Raw genomic sequence first — 19,792 nt, 5'->3', positions numbered from 1 at the left:
AGAATAAAATAAGGTCCATCTGGGTCGGTACTTGCTGGAATTTAGAAGAATGACAGGGGATCTTACAGAAATGTATAAAATTATGAAAAGCAGAGATAAGATAAGTACATTGTTCCTATTGGTGGAGGAGGCTAGAATGAGGAGACGTGGCCTCACAATTCAGGGTAGTATATTTAGGACAGAGATGGGGAGGAACTGCTTTTCCCAGACTCTGGTGAATCTGTGGAATTTGCTGCCCATTGAAGCAGAGGAAGCAACGTCAGTAAATATATTTAAGACCTTGTCAGATAGATTTTTACATAGTAGGGGAATTAAGAGAGGTGGGGGGGGGGAAGCAGATATGTGGAGATGACCATCTTATTAGATCAGCCATGATCTAATTGAATGGGAGAGAAGGCTTGATGGGCCAAATGGCCTTCTTCTGCTCTTATTTCTTATGTTTGTATGTTCTATCCCACATTTCACAAGTGAAAGGGTAATCATTCCTTTCCACAATGGAGACTGGTGTAGTCTTAGCTCATGAGAGTGACCTCTCTGTATCCATGACAGAATCTCAATTAATGTTATAAATGGACTTAATTTGGAGAAGCCATTTCAGGATTGTATTAATCATAAACTTCAACTCTCAGCCATTTAACAGATTGAATAATGCAGGTTCTAAATAATACAGGTGATTGATGAATAAAGTGATCCACACCCATTTTTCCACCAGTCCTCTCCAAGTTGCTGATGCTTTTTTTAAAAAAGCAGTCAAAACATCAATCATCTTTAGCGCATTGTGATTACACTTTCTTGAAGTTGCAACCTTTCCTAGCATAAGAAAGAAAAAGATGGACAATCCTTCTGTGCTTTTGCATTTTTGTTCTTTCTCCCATTGCTTATTAAATAATGGTGAAAAATACAGCAGCATTGAGATATGCAAGGTGGGCATAAGGTTGTATTTTTAATGCAAGTTATTACACTTTCCTTTTATTTGGTGAAAAGAAAGGGATAAATCACTCAGATTGAGCAAAATGGTATGCATTTGTAGAAATGATTGGAAAACATTTCCTTCCTGCTTTTCAAAAATTGACAATACATCTGTGCTTGCAAAAGGCTGATCTATGAGTTGATGATCACCTTTGTTTCTCTGCTGCAGTTGTAGGTCTGTTGATATAAGGTGAGAGTAAAATTCAGTTACTTCTGTCATTCACTTATGGTTGGACAGCAGGCCACTGCTGGAAATTTTACTGATACTGCCATAGTAACTTGTAAATGCCATTTTGTCTCCTGAATCACATCCAAACTTTAAGCTAGCACTAGTGAGAGAAAAGTGAGGGAGATAACTGGCAAGGGGTTAAAATGATTTCAGCATGTGTCATATTTTGAAATTTTGATGAAGTGTTATGACAGTACTGGATTTTAAACTAATATCCTAAAAAAACCTAACTTTTCAGCTTCTGCCTCATGCATTGGACAGAGGTGTTGATAAGGCAGCTGTTAGCATTCAATGGGCCATTCTTGTATCAGTATCAATTAAATCGCATAATGAAGGATGGAAGAGACAGGAAGAAGAGAATTCAACAAAGCAGTATTTGATTTGGTGATCTGACCTATTGATTTCAGCTGAATGATTCTGCTTCATGCCTATTTCAAAAAAATGATCAGCGGAAAGAGTTTGAAATTCTACCCTGAGATTTGTACAGTAAATTCCCTGATATCTGCCATTCAAGCAAGTGGCAACCCCAAGCAACTGGCAAAAAATTGAGGAAATAAATTAATAAAATTATTTTTTTTAAAATGAAACATTTAAATAGAATTTTAAATTATAAAACTAAATGTTCTACGTAACAACACATAGCCCTTTGGTTAAGATGAGAGCTAGAAGAGTGTTTCAGTCAAGACCCAGCCGCAGCAGTTGTCTTAATAAAGTTTGAATAAAGGTGCTTTGAATATGTTGTAAACAGCACATGAGGCATGCCATGAGGCTGCAAGCCTCCATTAAAGTCTTGCATACTCTGTCTTGCTGTGTCCTGCCACTGGCAGCCAAATCTAATCAAACAGTGACTATAATCAAGGCCTTGCTAGTGGCCAGGCAAACCTGATCACTATCATTGCATCTCCCTTTCTTAAAACAATAGTAGCTTATTTTTAACTAACATGTTTTCTTTGTATAATTCTGCAATTTTAACTGAAACTAGGAACTTACATTTTCATTATTATCAACATTGTTAACATTTTTTAAACTTGTTTTGTACATTCACATCTACGTACACTAAAACTTGAAGAGCAAATAAGATAGCTCTACTTCATTCTATAACAGGAGTCTTTAAATTTGGTCGATGAGTCTCTTAGGAGGATTAATGTCTCTTCACGATCTCCAGATTGATTGTCCTTGGATCTTAGTTGTTGCCTCATATGATGTCTTCTCACCTGTGTATTCAGATTGATCAACAGTATTTGTCTGTCCATCTACTGTGGCTGGTTCCATTTGAAGGTCTTGACGATTTCTTTGAAGATCAACACCTTCATCTGTCTGAATGGTGTATGGTCTTGGTTGGGCTTCACTAAAGACAGTTCCCTTCTGAGTCCATAAGTTTGATTTGTGTTTTAACCTTACTTCGTCATCAGTGTAGAGTTCCAGGAGGTTTTTTGTTCCTCTGTCAAAGAAATACTTTTGTTTTTCTTTGTTGTTCTTTGAACTTTCTCACTTTCTACCACTCTTTTATTTTTAGGAGGTTCTCCTGAATGGGTAGGTTTGATCTTAACCTATGTCCCATAAGGAGTTGTGCTGGTGACATACCACACTCGAGCAGTGTTGTGTGGTTTACTAGCATGCTCTGGTAGAAGTCCATTCCACTGTCTTTTGCCTTGTACATCAGTCTTTTCACTGTCTGTATTGATTTTTCCACTAGACCATTGGACTGTGGAAAATGAGGACTTGGCATGGTGTGTACCGTGACAAATTATGTTGTGTTTGTATTGTATATAGAAGTGATTTTGGAATATAAATTGGGGCAGGTTTCTTTCTTAACTGTATGTCACATACAAACACTTTAAAACAGATCTCATTTAAAATACTTGAGTTCTGCTCAAACCAGTCAGGGCAGCTCCAGGGAGTCTTTGCAAAAATGTAGAGGAGTGCACAAGAGACTTCACTCATGGATTGTTGTTTACAAAAAGGCAACAGATGAAAGAATTCATCGGTGTTACAGGCTGTCTGGAATGGAACTTTGTGTTCTAAGAGTCATGTGGTTTTGAAAGCAGAGAGAGTAAAACAGATTTTCTCTCTGAGAGAGAGAAGGAGAGAGAGAGAGATCAGTTCTGCAGTTTTAGAGTCAGTAGCAGTAGCTGGGACTGGAACAAGACAAGCTGATAAACTTGTGGAAAAACCCCATTTGGAAGACGGGTTGTGAGTGCTTAGTTCAGCCTGGTTAAAGCCCTTGTGATTCATGCAAGAGGAGAGGACAGGATGCCTAATGTTTCCTTTGAAATAAGGGAAACAAAAAGGAACTCTGTGATGACCTGAAAGAAAGAGGTTATCATCTGGAGAACCCTGAGTGGTTAAGTTTCTTCAGCAAGGCACCAAAGTGGCTGAATAAAATGAATTTGTTGTGGGTATCCAGCGAACAACAAATCCCTCTCTGAAAACTGACAAGAACCTTCCTGAGTGGCAACCACTTACCTTTCTAGCACCAAAGCCTGGTGAACTTCATATATGTTAAATTCTGTGCACAGTGTAAGAATTGCCTGCAACCAATGAATTTGGAGAAGTTAGGTTAGTTAAATTAATAGTGATAAGTTAAAGTATGATTCTGTTTTCATGTTTAAAGATAATTTAAAACAACTTTTGTTTAAGTAACTATTTGCCTTGGTGAATATCTATTGCTGCTGTGTTTTGGGGTCCTCTGGGCACATAACAGTACAAATTCCCAATCTTTGGCAAACTGTCAGACTTTAAATTGCAAAACTGGAGCCTATTTTCTGGAGAATATGGCTTTCATACCTGTTATTACAGCATCTTCAGTGATGGTGTTCAGTTTACACACCTCTGGATACAGGGAGTAACAGTCTGTGACTACAAGATGGTCCTTCCCTTTGACATTCGAATAGGTCAGCGCCTACCTTCTGGTAAGTTCTGTATGGTGCTGGGTGTGGCTTTAGTGGTTCTGCAGGATCGCTTGCTTGATATTTCCAGCATATTGTACAGTTTGACATTTCATTTGTTATATGATTGTTGATTCTTGGCCAGTACATCACCTCTTGTGCTGTTTTCTTACACTTTTTGATAACGAGTGGCCCTCCATGGATCCGTTTTAGCATCTCTTTTCTCAGACTCTTTGGGATAAGGATTTTACTTCCTTTGTAGATGATGTCTTTGTAGATAGTTCTGCCCTGCAGCTCCAGTAATTTGAAACGTCAGGTGAGCAGTCCTGCTTCATGTTGGGCCATCCATCCAAAATGTTTTTTTCTCAGTTGTCTCATAAAGTCTCTGACTTTATGAGCTCCATTTTTGCATCTGATATGGGCAGTGTGCTTGTAATCATGTTCATGAAGGCATTCACGTTTTCATCCATTTTGGTGTTTGCCGGCTCTCTCGTATCAACAGCTCTAGACAATGTGTCTGCTGTGTACATTAGCTTACCCAAAGTGTACGCCACATTTAGTGTTTAGTGTTGCAACCTAATCATCAGTCATTGTATTTTAATTGGACATTCATTTGAAACAATGCAATTAAGGGCTTATGATCAGTCTCTACACTGATTGCTTGTCCTGACACAAACTGATGAAACCTTTCACAGGCGTATGTGATGCTCAGCAGCTCATTTTCAGTTTGAGCGTATCATGTCTCCTTGTCTGTTATTGAATGTGATACATACGCAATGGTTACCAGTCATCATACTTTTGGAGAAGAACTTCACCGAGCCCACTATGTGATGCATCTGAGATATCTTGATGGGTCTCACTGGGTCATAAAACCTCAGAACTGGTTCCTCTGTGAGCAGTTTCTTTAGTTCCCTCCATGACTTTAATGCTCATGACTTCACTCCCATTCAATGTTCTTTTCTGTTCATCTTCTCAATGGGGCCATCTTTTCCGAGTTGTTTGGTTGGAATTTACCATTAAACATCTGTACGTCCTTTTTGTGGTCTTGTCATGTTCCCAATGGCAGACACCTTTCTACGATCTGATCCGATGCCCTTACTGCCAATAATATCTCCTACAAATGTTAGTTCTGTCACTTTGAGCTAGCATTTCTCTCTATTTAGCTTCAGGATTGCTTTCCTTGTTGCTTCCAGGACTTTCCTTCATCTCTCATCATGCTCCATTCTCATGGTTCCCCATACTATGATGTCATCCATTGAGGTATCAACTCCATCCAGGTGCTCATAGACCATATGGATAGTTTTGTGATACACTTCAGAAACTGAGGCAATTCTGAATGGTAACCTTAGGGATCTGTATCTGCCAAATGGACTAATGAACATGCACAGTCTTGAACTTGCTTCATCCAATTTTAACTGCCAAAATCCTGATGATGCATCTAACTTGCTGAAAAACTTTGCATCTCCCTACTGTGACATGATTTCTTCACATGTCAGAATCTTGAAGTGTTCTCTCTTTATTGTTCTGTTTAGATCTCTTGGATCCAGGCAAATTCCAAGCTTTCCCTTCTTTTTGTCCACAACAAGTGAACTCCACCAGGTTCATTAATGACTGAATCATGTTAAGGCTTTCCATCCTGTCTAACTCTGCTTTTAGTTGCTTTTGAAGTGCAAGTGTAATTTTTCTGCATGGATATATTATCCGTGGCACAAGTTTATCCACTCTGATCGTGTGCTCTCCTGGAAGGCAGCCTAGACCCTGAAATAGGTAATTGTTCTCCTTCATTTGATCATCATAGACTGTCTCTCATTTTCTTTCTACAACAAGGACTCTTTTTTACCAGGTTCAATTTCACACAGGCTGTTAAACCTAGTATGGCCTGTACATCATTTGGTACCATGATGAATGCTAGCATGTGCTCTTTGTCCCTGTGTTTCACTTTGACCATGCATTCCCCTTGCACTGGTATATCAGTACCTGAATATCCTGTCACCTTCAATTTTGTTCCATCTGTCTTTGGTCTGGGTCTAATTTTCTTAAAATCATTCTCTGATATTACATTAATTTGTGCTCCAGTATCCAATTTAACTGAAATGTATATGTCATTCATTTTTAATCTCAACATCCAGTCTCTGTTTTCTTTTCTGTTTTCAGTCACATCTACATAGAATCCCACTATCTCCTTTTCATCTACTGCATGAACCTTGCTTTTTGGCACTTCATCCCTACAGCAATGGGCATAATGGATGCTTTTGTTGGACATATAGCATGTTTTACCATATGCTGGACACTTTTTTGGTAGTGTTATGTACTACATTGACAACATGGCTTTCGATTGTTCCTTTCATTTTTGTTCATTCGCCACGCCATTCTTTCTACTTTGGCATGCTTTTTGTTTAATGGTTTATGTCTGTTCTTGCTCACTGCATCCACATTGCAGCTACTTTCACTTAAATGCTCTTTTTCCTGCATTTTTAGAGTTTCTTTAGCCCTACAGAGTGCTATGGCTTTTTCAAGGTCTAGATTTTGCTCTCTTCGCAGTCTTTCCCTAAGACTGTTATCTGGAATAACACACACAAGTCTATCTTTTATCAGCGAGTCAGTCAGTCCACCAAATTTACACGTTTTGCTTCTGTTTCTCAATTCAGTCACATACTGATCAATACTTTCTTCTGTTTTCTGTATACACGTGAAAAATCTGAACCGCTCAAGGATCACATTATGTTTAGATATGCAGTATGCCTCAAACTGTTCCATTATTTTTTCTAGTTTCATTTTGTCTCCTTCAGCAACAAATGTGAAGTTATTGTACATCTCCAGGGATTCATCACCTACGACATATAAGAAAAATGAAGCTTTCACTTTATCACTTTTCTCATTAGCTCCGACTACCACAAAATATAATCCAAAATGCTGTTCAAATTGTTCTAATTTTCAGGTGAAGTTTCGCTGGTAGATGTAATCCTTCCATTTTTCTCTTTGTTAGTTTCTCTTCACTGATCTGTTGCTGACTTTAGATTTTTACCTTTTAAAATATTTCCTTTTAATTTCCTTCATCCCACTTCTGACACCATGTTTTATCTTGTGTGTCTATGTGTGATTTCTTAGGAAACACATGGATGAAGGAAAAGGTTCTTTACTTTAAAGTTGATATAAACAGCACATGAGGCATACCGTGAGGCTGCCAAACTCCATTATAGGTCTTCATTCTCTGTCTTGCTCTGTGTCCCCCTGTTGGCAGCCAAGTTTAATCAAACAGTAACCATAATCAAGGCCTTGCGAGTGGCCATGCAAACATGATCACTATTATTACAGAATAAAGTTTGAATAAAGTTTGTGTGAATAAAATGGCATCACCCAGGATGAAGAGCCGGCCAATGTCGCTCACTGCTGGGGTGAATCTTCCAAAGTGTTTCCCTATTCCTGCCTAGTAAGAGTTTATCTTTATTAGTATTAAATATATTAGTCAGGCTTTATCTATAAACTTGAGGGAGGGGAGTTAATTATGATGGTGGCACAAATAGTGTAGTGGTTAGTGAAACACTGTTACAGCACCAACAACTCGGGTTCAAATTTCAATTTTATAACATTGGAATTACAGAAGCATTTCAATTATTCAAAATTGGATTCTCCAAAATCCTCAGTTGTCTAATTTTTTTTTAAAGTTTGGATAAATGATGATATTCGAAACAAATCAGAAATCCTCATTTATCCAAAATTATTTTGGAGCCGAACTGACCGGGGATGTATGGCTCCTGGCAGTGAAAGCAGCGGACCACAGGCTCCTGGCAGCCGTGGGGTCCTCAAGCTCCCAGGCAGGAGTGGGACTCTCAGGCTCCTGTCAGAAGCGGGGCCTCAATGGGGAAGTGTCGGTGATCAGTGTAGCCAGCATTTTTTTGGTGAGAATTTAATGCGTAAAAAGCCTTCCCTTGTTGTTTGTTGTTTAAACACTGTTACAAAGGATTTGTTGTTGCTACTGGGTTGTTTTGAAAAATTGACCAAATCTCCGAAAAAAAATGTTTAATCCAAAATAGGCCCGGTCCCGACCATTTCAGATATTCAGAGTTGTACTATACCTGATTAAATTGAACTTTACATAATTAAGGACTACAATGCTGTTTTTCTTCATATTACTTTATATTTTGCACTGTCTTTTGGTTTTTAAACAGTGTATTCTTAATGCAGGCATAAATGTTAGGCATTGAAATAGTGAGTATCAGTCAACCATAAAATTTGTACTTCCGCTATCCTAGATAATGGGGATTTTACTGTACTTCAATTATTCAACCAAATATAATTTAAAAGCATAAATATGACATTTTTTTTAAAGTAAAGTAACATGCATTTTTACCAACTCCAAGTGTTTCATCCTCAACATTTACTGAAACATTTGAATTCATGTAACTGGCATCCGCAATCCCTATAGGTGCCGTATCCTGGGGATTTTATTGTTCATTGATGGAGAATCTCACAACAGCAAAGTGTGAATTTTTTTTTATTCCATTGGGTCTGGAAGAGCAATTATGTACATGCCCTATTTGTAAGGGAGGCTGTGATAAATCAGAAGCCTGCTGTGATAGCTCATTGAATGGTGAAATTCATTTGAGAGTGTATCTCTTTGTTTCTCTTCTTCAAACTTGTATGAAAAGATTGTATGCAGTATATTCATAAATGGAGAACAACATGATGCTTTCAGGGATGAAAGATAAACTTTAAAGACAGTGCAGATTTGTGCTTTGCAATTTGCTGTTCTGTTCGAGGGAGATCTGTCTGATTAAACACATGTACAGATATCTACAAAAGAAATTTGGTGAGCTGCTTTTTGGTGAAGAGTAGAAAGGTCCATCTGTTGAAGCTTCTTGCCCAGAACCTTTTATTCAGAAAAAGGCCTCTTGGCCTGTTATATTCATGCTGACTATCAAGTACGTATCCATAATAATCACATGAACCAGCACTTGGTCCATTGCTCTCAAAGCATTGGTGATCCAAGTGCTTGGTTAGATATTTTAACGTTATAAGAGCACCTGCCTCAAAGATGCCTTCAGGCGGTGTTTTCCAGAGTCCAACCACGTGGGAGTGGTGATTGTTGGAATGGGCTGAGTCAGAGTGGTAAGGCAGCAGGTTTTAGCGGGAACAGGTAAGAGGCAAGGAATAGTTGGAAATGAAGTCAGAAAGGGCCACCCTATTTGAGGGAAAAAAGATTAATCATATAGACACAGTTAAGGGCAGTTTTTTATAGATATCACATATTTTGTTCATCTAGTCATAGTCAGTAGGAATGGCAGCCAAGGCAGGAGAATGCTCCTCTTGCAAAATGTGGGTCATTAGGGAAGACAGCCATATCCCTGATGACTTAGTTGTGAAAAGTGCATCCAGCTGCAACTCCTGACAACAGAGTTAAGGAATTGGAGCTGGAGTTGAATGAACTTGGATCATTCAGTAGGCAGATGGGCTGATGGACAGAAGTTGCAGGGGCACTATCACATCTATGACGCAGGAGGAGGGGAGATGCGTGACAGTAAGGAGAGGGAAAGGGGACAGGCAGGCAGTGCAGGGCACCCCTGTGGCTGTCCCTCTCAATAACATGCATACTATTTTAGATACTGTTTGGGGTGGTGGGTAGGAACCTATTTTGATAACCAGTGACTGATTAGAGATAGTTAATATTGCTTTGTGTATGGTAGGTCATGTTTAACCAATCTGATAGAGTTTTTTCTCAGAGGTTACCAAGTGGATAGGGTTGTAAAGGGAGCTTTTGGCATCTTGGCCTTTATAAATTAAAGTATTGAGTACAAGAGTTGAAATGTTACGTGAAAGTTGTATAAGACTTTGTTGAAGCCACATTTGGAGTATTGTGTGCAGTTTTGGCCACCTAACTACAAGAAAGATATCAATAAGACAGAAAGAGGGTAAAGAAAATTTACTAGGATGTTGCCTAGACTTCAGGAACTGAGTAACAGGGAAAGGTTATTCCTTGGAGCATAGAAGAATGAGGGGAAATTTGATAGAGCTATTTATAATTATGAGGGGGATAGACAGTAAATGTAGATAGGCTTTTTCCACTGAGGGTGGTGGAAAACCAGAGGACATGGGTTAAGGGTGAAAGGGGAAAGGTTTTGGAGGAACTTGAGGGAAGTGGTAGGAGAGTGGAATGAGCTGCCAGTTGAAGTGGTGAATGTGGGCACAATTTTAACATTTAAGAAGAATTTGGACAGGTACATGGATGGAAGAGGTATGGAGGGCTATGGACTAGATGCAGGTCAGTGGAACGTGGCAAAAAAGAAATGGTTTAGCACAGTCTAGAAGGGCTGAGGAGCCCTGTTTCGGTGCTGTAATGTGCTATGGTTCTACCTCTTGGGTGAAGAAGTTCTTCCTTGGATCCCTTCAAGCTCTCTTACTACCTCAAGAACTCCATGCCCTCTAGTTTTAAATTTATGGATCAAACATTCAAGCTATTTATTAATTTGGCCTTCATTGTTATCACAGATACCACAGCAGTTGGCACAAAGCTATTACAGCAACGGTGACATGCGTTCAAATCCAGCACAGTCTGTAAGGCGTTGGCATGTACTCCACAAACCTGCATGAGTTTCATCCGGGTGCTCCAGTTTCCTATCACTCTTCAAAAAATGTACAGGGTTTTTTGGTTAATTGGTTATTTCGTTGGTACCAGAGCATATTACCATGCTGTATATCAAAATAAATAAGAACAAATGTCTCCCCTTTGCTTCAATGGAGCTGAACAACATCTTGGTGAATCTCCTTTGTACCTTTCCCTGTGTGATCAGTTCATCCTGCAGTCAGTGGTACATCAGTGGAGTCACTGCCCCCCAACTCCAACAACCCTGTTTCAATCTTTACCTCCAATGCTATTTCTGTGGATTTTGTATGTTCTGTATCTGTTTCCCTGGGTGCTTTAGTGTCATCCCAATGATGTACAGATTTGTTTATTAATTGGCCACAGTAATCTGATCCTAATGTATAATTGGAGGTAGTTGATTTAAATATAGGGGGATAGGTTAAAGGGAAAATTAATGTTGAATGGATTGCTCTGTGAGCTTGTACTGACTTGAGCTGAAATGACCTCGCTCAATGTCATAAAATGGTATGATGACCAGATACAGTATTTTGTATAATTTTTATGAAAATATAACATTACCTCCATGTCTTTTATGCCTTTTTGAAAAAAAACTAATGTTGCATGGATCTTTAGACTTATTTGCCAAGGTACTACTGTTCCTCATTAGAATTTTGTCCTATCTTTATTAATCCTCCCAAAGTGCATCGCTTCATACTTATCAGGATTAAATTCCATCTCCATTTATTCAGATTTAAATTCAGATTTCAGATTTATTCTCAGATTACATGCATTTACAACCCTGAGATTCTTCTTTTTCTTGCAGGAAACTACCATTAATTGGTAATGCAAAAAAAAACTCTACACAATGTACATATGTAAACAAATAAAGAACTGAGAACAGATAACGAATGTAAATAAACTGACTACGCAATACAGAGAGTATAAGAAAAATCATTGAAATGCACAAGTAAGGGTCCTTAAATGAATGCTGATTGAGTTTTGTTGTTGAGGAGTCTGATATTGGAGGAGTTGCAGTTGTTCCTGAATCTGGTGATGTGAATTTTGTGGCATTATATACCTATTCCCTGATGGCAGCAGTGAGAACAGAATGTGCGTTGAGATGTTGGATCCTTAATGATTGCTGCTGCTCTCTGATGGCAGCTTTCCTTGTAGGTGTTCTGGATAGTGGGAAGGGTTTTGCCTGTGATGTCCTGGGCTGTGTTGACTACGTTTTAGAGAGCTTTATGCTCTGGGGTATTGGTGTCCCCATGCCAGACTGTAATGCACACTTCATACCACGTAACTGTAGAAATTTGCCAGGGTTTCTGATATCATATCAAACCTCCACAAACTCCTGATAAAGTAGAGGTGTAAATGTGCTTTCTTCACAATGCCATAAGTGTGTTGGGTCCAGGAAGGATCATCTGAGATAGTAACACCCAAGAACCTTAATTTAATTACCCTCCCCACCTCTGATCCCCCAAATGATCCCTTCCTTAAAGTCAACTATCAGCAACTTGGTTTTGATGACATCGAGTGCAAGGTTGTTGGCGGAGTTTAGATGGAAAAAAAATCTCAAAGGAAAATAATTGTGGTTGACCATTCTGTTCTGTTACATGTGATATAGAATTTGTTCATGCATAATCTTCCATTAATGTCCATTTCCAAGCAGTGCACAAAATGGTAAGATTGATAAGAGCTGAAAAAATCTTCAGCATTTGGTGGCTGGGTTTTATTCATCTTGTGTGGTGTTTGAAGGGAGTGAGTCAGTCAACTGAACATTTTAATGATTTAGAACATTGTAACATTAGTATAGAAAATCTATAACTTTTTATTCATTGAAGTTGTCAACTTTAGCAGTTTGTGTGTGTGATGGATTCTTTTCCATTCAGTTACTATTCAGAGAGAGTCAAGTTTATTGTCATCTGATTGTAAAGTACAACCTGACAAAACAGCATACACAGTGCAAAACACGCAAACACAGAACCAGACATAACACACGTACAAACAAAACATTGGCAGAACAAGTTTTCATCTATACATATTAATAAATATTGTTTCATGAATATGAGAATCTCAGATGATTAATGTGACCAATTCCATTGGTCGTTCAGGATTCTCACTGCCCATTGGAAGAAGCAATTCCTTATTCTGGTGCAGCTGTGTCTGATACTCCTATATCTTTTTGCCAACAGGAGTAGCTGAAAGATGCTGTGTACAAAGCAGAAGGCATCCTTCATGATTTTGCATGCGTTCTTCAGACAATGATCCTGAAACTTCATGTGGGGGTGGGGTGGGGAAGGGGTCAAGCGCATGATAAAGAAAAAGACATTGAGCTACTTGAAAAGAATAAAGCAAGAGGTTAAAAGCTTAGTCAAAATTGAAGTTTCTAAGGAATACTTTAAACAAGGAGGTTTGGGGAAGGAATTCAGAGCTCTTGGCCTTAATGCATAAGGTGCAACTTGCTATAATTGACCTATTATATTTGGGGATGTCCAACATACCTGTTTGGAGTGAATAGTGGCATTTTGGATAGTTGCATGGATAAAGAGAGTTAAAACAGTGGAGGAAGTTTGATGAGATTGAAGACTTTCAAATCAACCTATTTCCTCAACAGTAACTGGTCTCAATCAAAGGGCACGTGAAATGATTGATTTGTGTCAGCAAATTTAGCATTTTGTTTGATAAGGTTGAGCTAGGATGATTTGGGGTAGAGATCATATCCCATGCCTGAACAGCTCAAGCCCTGGGCAATTTAGAGAGGAGCAGCTGACTTGCATCCCCACAGTAGGTTATTGAGGAGTGGTTAAGTTGTACCATTGTCATCCCCAGCATCTAAGATGAGACTTTATTGTCATATTTGAAAACATTCTACTGATTAACTGAAATTCTTGCTGTACAGGTATGTAAAATTCACTAACAAGTAAAGAATATAAATTAAATGACCACACAAAAGAAAAAAAATGCATAACAGGATAGATTATAATTCTCTGTTGCAGTTAGTGCAAAATTGTAATGTTGTATTAGTGTTGATGTTTGGTAGTCCTGGTATTTCATTATGGATAGGATAGTTGGGGGAAAAAAAACTTTCTTGAGACTGGAAGTGCCAGACCTAAGGCTTCTATACCTTCTGCTTGAATGGAGCAGTGAGAAGACCAGGGTAATAGGAGGCTCTATTCTGTTGGCCACTTTCTTGAGGTACCTCGCATAGATGGACAGTGGACAGAGCTCAGTGCTCATGAAGGAATTGGCTTGTTTCGCCACTTTTTGCAGCCTTTTGCATTATGAGGCACATGTTTCCAAAGCAACTATAATGCACCCAATCACTAAACATACCACCAAACACCTGAATCTACTCAGACTATTTTGAAGGTAGAGGCATTAGTGTCCCTTCTTCATGGCCCACTCTGACATAGAGTGTGGACCAATGTGAATATTTCCAGTCATACAAAACATATATTGGTGAATTAGCAATTGATTTTTTAATCTCTCCAATTTAAAAAAAGAATTATTGGCTATAATACTGCCTCTTGTGGTAACTGTTTTATAATATTCCACACAATTCCACACAGTTGTCATAATAAGCTGCAAGTGAAAAGAAGCTGAGGGGAGGGCAGGACAAAATTTGAAAGACACAAAGTAATCCTCTTTCGCTTCTTGTCTTCCCCACAGGGTGGCCTGATTGCTCTGTTGCTTCTCATCCTAATTTTTACGATGGTTCTATACGCTCGGCGGAAGTGGTGCAAGAGAAGGCGGGTTCCCCAAAAAAGTGCGAGCACAGAAGCCACTCACGAAATCCACTATATCCCCTCTGTGCTGCTGGGGCCGCAGGCCAGGGACAGCTTTCGAAATTCCAGGATACAGGCCCACAACTCGGTGGTCGGAATGCCGATCCGGGAGACACCCATCTTGGATGACTATGACTGCGAGGAAGAGGAGAATCAACTGCGACCTGAAGCATGCAACAGAGAAGACGACTTTGGAAGTCAGGTTACTCGGACACTTGAAAGTCTGGGGAGAGGAGAAGAGAAGAAACCAAGTTTTGCAGGTAGGGTCCTTTTGTTTTCTTATTATCTTCCTTGTTATGTTTCTGCCCTTTTTGAACATTTGATTGGTTTACTAAAATTCCAATCTCAGATATGGTGCTTGCATTTTATACTTTAGAAAGTAGACTGGTCACAGATGAGCTGTGAAGAATATCCTCGCACGATGCTGCATTATTTAACAAGTCTTAAAAGCAAGCACAGAGCTTCCAGCATCCACTGGTCACTGTGTCATTGATAAATGGGTTTCTTCACAAACACGTTATTTTCATGCTGTCGGTGGACAGCATTTTTCAAGCATAAAAGTTTAAACAGGAGAGACCAGTGTGACCAAATCACTGGCATGTGCTCTCTGCAGCTTCACTTCCTCATCTGGACTCTGGCCAAGTCTGGCAATTTATATCAATTAATGGAACAAATAGAACATTGAGAAGAGGGAGTTGAATGAAATGCAGAGCATTCAACACAGTGCAAGCTGTGTTCATAATGACAGAAAATGCCACACAAGTTGTAATAATTGCAGAATGGGAAATGAAGACAGTGTTGTTCTTTTTTTTTTCTACCTTTTGCAAGTTGTCACCTATGTCCAGACCCTGATTTTTAGAAGATCCATGTTGATTTTCATCTGGCTTTTGCCTCATCTTTGGTTTTATCATTTTAACACCATTCTTTAGGTTCGTGTTGATATAATTATATAATTACAGTGGCATGAAAAGGCCATGTAACTTATTCTGTGAATTATTTCTGAATAATTCTGTAAAAGAACAAATTAATTAATTTTTAATGACCAATTGCGAATTGAAATCAAGTAATCACAGGGAGAAATTTGTCTGATCATTTAAGGATATCAGTGATTGGTTGAACTCTCTGCAGATTTGGTTATCTGGAATTCAAGCAACCCGGCAGACTCAGACAACCAGCAAAAAGAAAAAAAAATAGAGTAAAATAAATAGGTAAAAGATGCAAAAGTTTAAAATTGGTGTGCCTCGCCATTATTGCCAATCCAGGCAACCACGCACTCTCAACCAACCAGAAAATACACTTATCTGGCATCTACCAATCCCCAAAGGTGCCAGATACCAGGGGTTTTTACTGTATTGCAGAATAAATTGCTGACAAAAATAATCTGAACTGATCTGCTTGCACATATTCAGCATGAACCACCAGAGATGAATTTCTTCCAATACATCTCTTCCAAGTCAATTAGTTCCACTTGGCTACAGGTTCTCTGCTGAATTAGGATAAGATTCTCTCCATAGCATCAAATAGCAACTATTTTTCATTCGAAATAATAATTTTGGAATGGATGAAGGAATGGTGACATTTCAACGTGATTATGGTTTCTAAGTTTGTAAGTACGAGTGATCAGTCACTAACTCCATAATCAGTGAAGTGGTGTTCCGCACAAACAGACTGTTTTCAGTCTGCATGTTCAAGGCAAATCAGGTTTATTATCATTTGATTGCAGAAGCGCAACCTGATGAAATAGAATTTTTTGGTCCTCAGTGCAAAACACGTTGACACATATCCATACATAGCACAGGTAGAAGCAATACATATGAAGGATAAGTATTCATATATAAAAGTAAATAAATAAATACATACATATTGTGGTGTAAATATTAGAACCTTGGATTGTATGTGTGAGCAGTTCCTTTGATCATCCAGTATTCCATGATTATTATACTCAACCAGCTTTTATTGACTCAGTATACTTTGAACTATTAAGTTGACTGTTATTGCCTTAACAGTGAAATAAGAGTCTTTGGATTGTGGAATGATCATTCTTAAGTGTAGCAATAGGTTCAAGAATCCAAAGATTCATTGCAACTTCACAAATCCTTGTGTCTTTGATTTTGAATCAAAGACCATTTGGAGGTGCATTATGAATGATATAGAGAAGATAAATTCAGACACTGCTTCAAGGTACATTTCACCAGTTAACGATTCTTTTTAGATATGTAAGCTGGAATGGATGGAATGGAGGCTGTCTGTGGTGAAGTCCCAGCATTTGTGGTCTTTATTCAAGGTTCAAAATTCTTTTGTTTGTCATGTACATAATATACAAAATGTATTGATTTTTGTTTGCCATAAAGGCCCACAAAGAGGAGCCACTAGATCAGTGGCCCCATGAATAAGTGAAAGAAAAGCAAAAGGAAGTCCCTTCCAAGACACTGTGTTTTTGCCTCCTGTTCTCCCACAACCTCTGGCACCCCATGGACTCCTGTTCATTCAAGCAGCTATGCATAGCTGCGAGATCTGAACCACTGATATAAACAGGAAACTATTTTCACCCAAAGCCTTTTAGGAGCCGTATCTTCTATCAGCATTCTCATGAATCTCAATTCCAATACCTGGTTTGCACGAGCTTATCTCCAGCAACTTGCAGCCTGGAATGGGTCCTTTGGTCTCCAAGCATCTCACAGACCTCCTGCCATGGTCACTTCCCCCAGAAGGGTCTTCTCCAAGGCTTCTTCTTCACAGAGGTAGAGCGAGTGTTCTCCCACTCCAGTGCCATGCTGATCTCATGGAACCTGCAGCCCTTGTGGTCTGCTACCCTGTGTGTTTAACTGTGGGAAGTGAGTAATAGCAATCGGTCAGTTATTATGATTATTGATTGTTTAATTTTGTCTGACGTGAGTGTACTCTGTGTGTGTGTGTGTGTGTGTGTGTGTGTGTGTGTGTGTGTGTGTGTGGGTGTGTGTGGGTGTGTGTGTGTGTGTGTGTGTGTGTGTGTGTGTGTGGGTGTGTGTGTGTGGGTGTGGGTGTATGGGTATTGTGTGTGTATTGTGTGTGTGAGTGTATATTGTGTGTGTGCATTGTGTGTGTATTGTGTGTGAGTGTGTGTGTGTGTATTTTGTGTGTGTATTGTGTGTGAGTATTGTGTGTGTGCATTGTGTGTGTGCATTGTGTGTGTATTGTGTGTGAGTGTGTGTGTGTGTATTTTGTGTGTATTGTGTGTGTGTATTGTGTGTGAGCGTGTGTGTGTGTATTTTGTGTGTGTGTTGTGTGTGTATTGTGTGTGTGTATTGTGTGTGTATTGTGTGTGTGAGTGTATATTGTGTGTGAGTATTGTGTGTGTGCATTGTGTGTGAGTGTATGTGTGTATTTTGTGTGTGTATTGTGTGTGAGTATTGTGTGTGTGCATTGTGTGTGTATTGTGTGTGAGCATGTGTGTGTGTATTTTGTGTGTGTGTTGTGTGTGTGTATTGTGTGTGTGTATTGTGTGTGTATTGTGAGTGTGTGTGTATTGTGAGTGTGTGTGTGTATTGTGTGTGTGTATTGTGAGTGTGTGTGTATTGTGAGTGTGTGTGTGTATTGTGTGTGTGTGTGTGTGTGTGTGTGTGTGTGTGTGTGTGTGTGTGTGTATTTGTGTGTGTATTTGTGTGTGTATTTCCCTCGTAAAGTGTTCAAATTTGTCAGTTCTCAGATCCACCAAATTTGTTCCTTACTTCACAGTCTGTTTTAGACTCACAAAAGTTGTAAGAATCCTACCTTTGGATTGCAATGTATGTTGTCCATGATATCACTGAATAAGGTGGAAACACAATGCTGGAGAAACTCAACAGGTCAAACAGTTTACTTTATAGAGCAAAGTTAAAGATATATAACCAACATTTTTGGGCTTGAGCCCCTCAGCAAAGTTTGACAAAATGTTGGCAGGTGCCCAAGCAAAATGGTGTGGGGAGGGGCAGGGGGAGGAGCACAAGCCTACAGGCAGGAGGTAATAGATGGACAAGGGAGGGAGGGCACACCAGCAAGTGGGGGATGGGGTTGGTTCTATGAATGGAGAGGGAAGAGGGTGGAGAGCTGGAGGAAAGGGATGAGGAAGAGAGGGAGAATGGGGAGTAGGCTAGGAGAAACCAGAGGTTGATGTTAATGCCATCCGGTTAGAGAGGGCCCAGATGGAAAATTAACTGTTGTTCCTCCATGATAGTGGGGGTTAGAATTGAAATGATTGGCCTCTGTGAGATCCCTGTCTCTGGTGCTCAGCGAAATGATCTTCCAGTCTACATCTAGTCTCTCTGATGTAGAGAGGCCACAAAGAGATCATCAGATGCAGTAGATGACTCCCACAGATACACAAGTGAAGTGTTGCTTCACTTGACAGGACTGTTTAAGACCCGAATTGTGGTGAAGAAGGAGGTGTGGCCATGCAGGGAAAGTTGCCGAGAGGATAATTAATGGGAAGGGATTAGTGGTCAAGGGAGTAATGGAGGGAACAGTTCCTATAGATGGCAGAGAGGGTAGGAAAGGGGAAGATGTGTGTGGTGGTGGGATCATGTTGTAGGTGGCAGAAATTATGGAGGATAATGTGTTGGTTGTGGAGGCTGGCAGTGTGGTAGGCGAGGACAAGGGAAATCCTGCGTTAATATGTTAAAATAGCAAATACGTATTGTAAGTTGCTTTTTTATCATTAATTTTAAGATATTACAATGGCCAATCATCTAAAGTGGGCTTCAGCACCTTTTCAATGGGTAGTATTACAACCAAGCTCCATCCTGATCAGAACCCCATGGGCAGCAGTTCTTGTCTTGCTTTGCCTCATGATGTTAATGACAATAACAAAACAATCTCAATGAGATCAGGAAATGCATCCTGAATTTGTAATTGAGTTTACCTTGTTGTGTTCTCAAGGGATTTTCCTTTTGATAAATGAGCTGTCGAGAAGTAAAGTGAAATGCGCTGTGGCTTTTATTTTCCAAAATGAAATTGCATCGTATATTTCCAGACATGAAATATGTGTATTATGTTGGACACAATCTCCTGGAGGAACCCTGCAGGTTGAACAGAATCAGTCCTGCTGGAGGGTTCCAGCCTACAACGTTGACAGTCCTTTTTTCTCCCACTGATGTTGCATGACTCGCTGAGTTCCTCCAGCAGATTGCTCGATTCTCTAGATTTCTTCATCTGCAGTCTCCTGTGAAGTGAAGTTATACTACACTGAATCCTTTCTATTTTGGGTGAATTGGGAAATGCTTGAAAAATCCGCTTGAAGTGATCTGTCTGGGGCGAAATGAAGATTTTACTGTATTTTTTTCTTTGCTCTAAGTTTCTTTAAACACTTTGTAAATTGATTCAT

The 19,792-nt window shown here is 39.4% G+C and overlaps 1 protein-coding gene across 18 annotated transcripts in view; it reads left to right on the top strand.

Annotated features, from left to right (window-relative positions):
* LOC138760976 (astrotactin-2-like) overlaps positions 1 to 19,792 on the top strand; it is a 1,981,947-nt gene that overhangs the window by 475,603 nt on the left and 1,486,552 nt on the right. For all 18 annotated transcript variants that reach the window (XM_069932424.1, XM_069932434.1, XM_069932420.1 and 15 more), the window contains one exon: positions 14,339 to 14,714. In XM_069932424.1, the coding sequence (XP_069788525.1) occupies positions 14,339 to 14,714 (376 nt within the window). The remainder of the gene's footprint in view (positions 1 to 14,338; positions 14,715 to 19,792) is intronic.

Source organism: Narcine bancroftii, chromosome 1 (genome assembly GCF_036971445.1).
Source record: "Narcine bancroftii isolate sNarBan1 chromosome 1, sNarBan1.hap1, whole genome shotgun sequence".
In the NCBI taxonomy this organism is placed as follows: domain Eukaryota; kingdom Metazoa; phylum Chordata; class Chondrichthyes; order Torpediniformes; family Narcinidae; genus Narcine; species Narcine bancroftii.
This window is presented reverse-complemented; position numbering and strand designations above follow the sequence as displayed.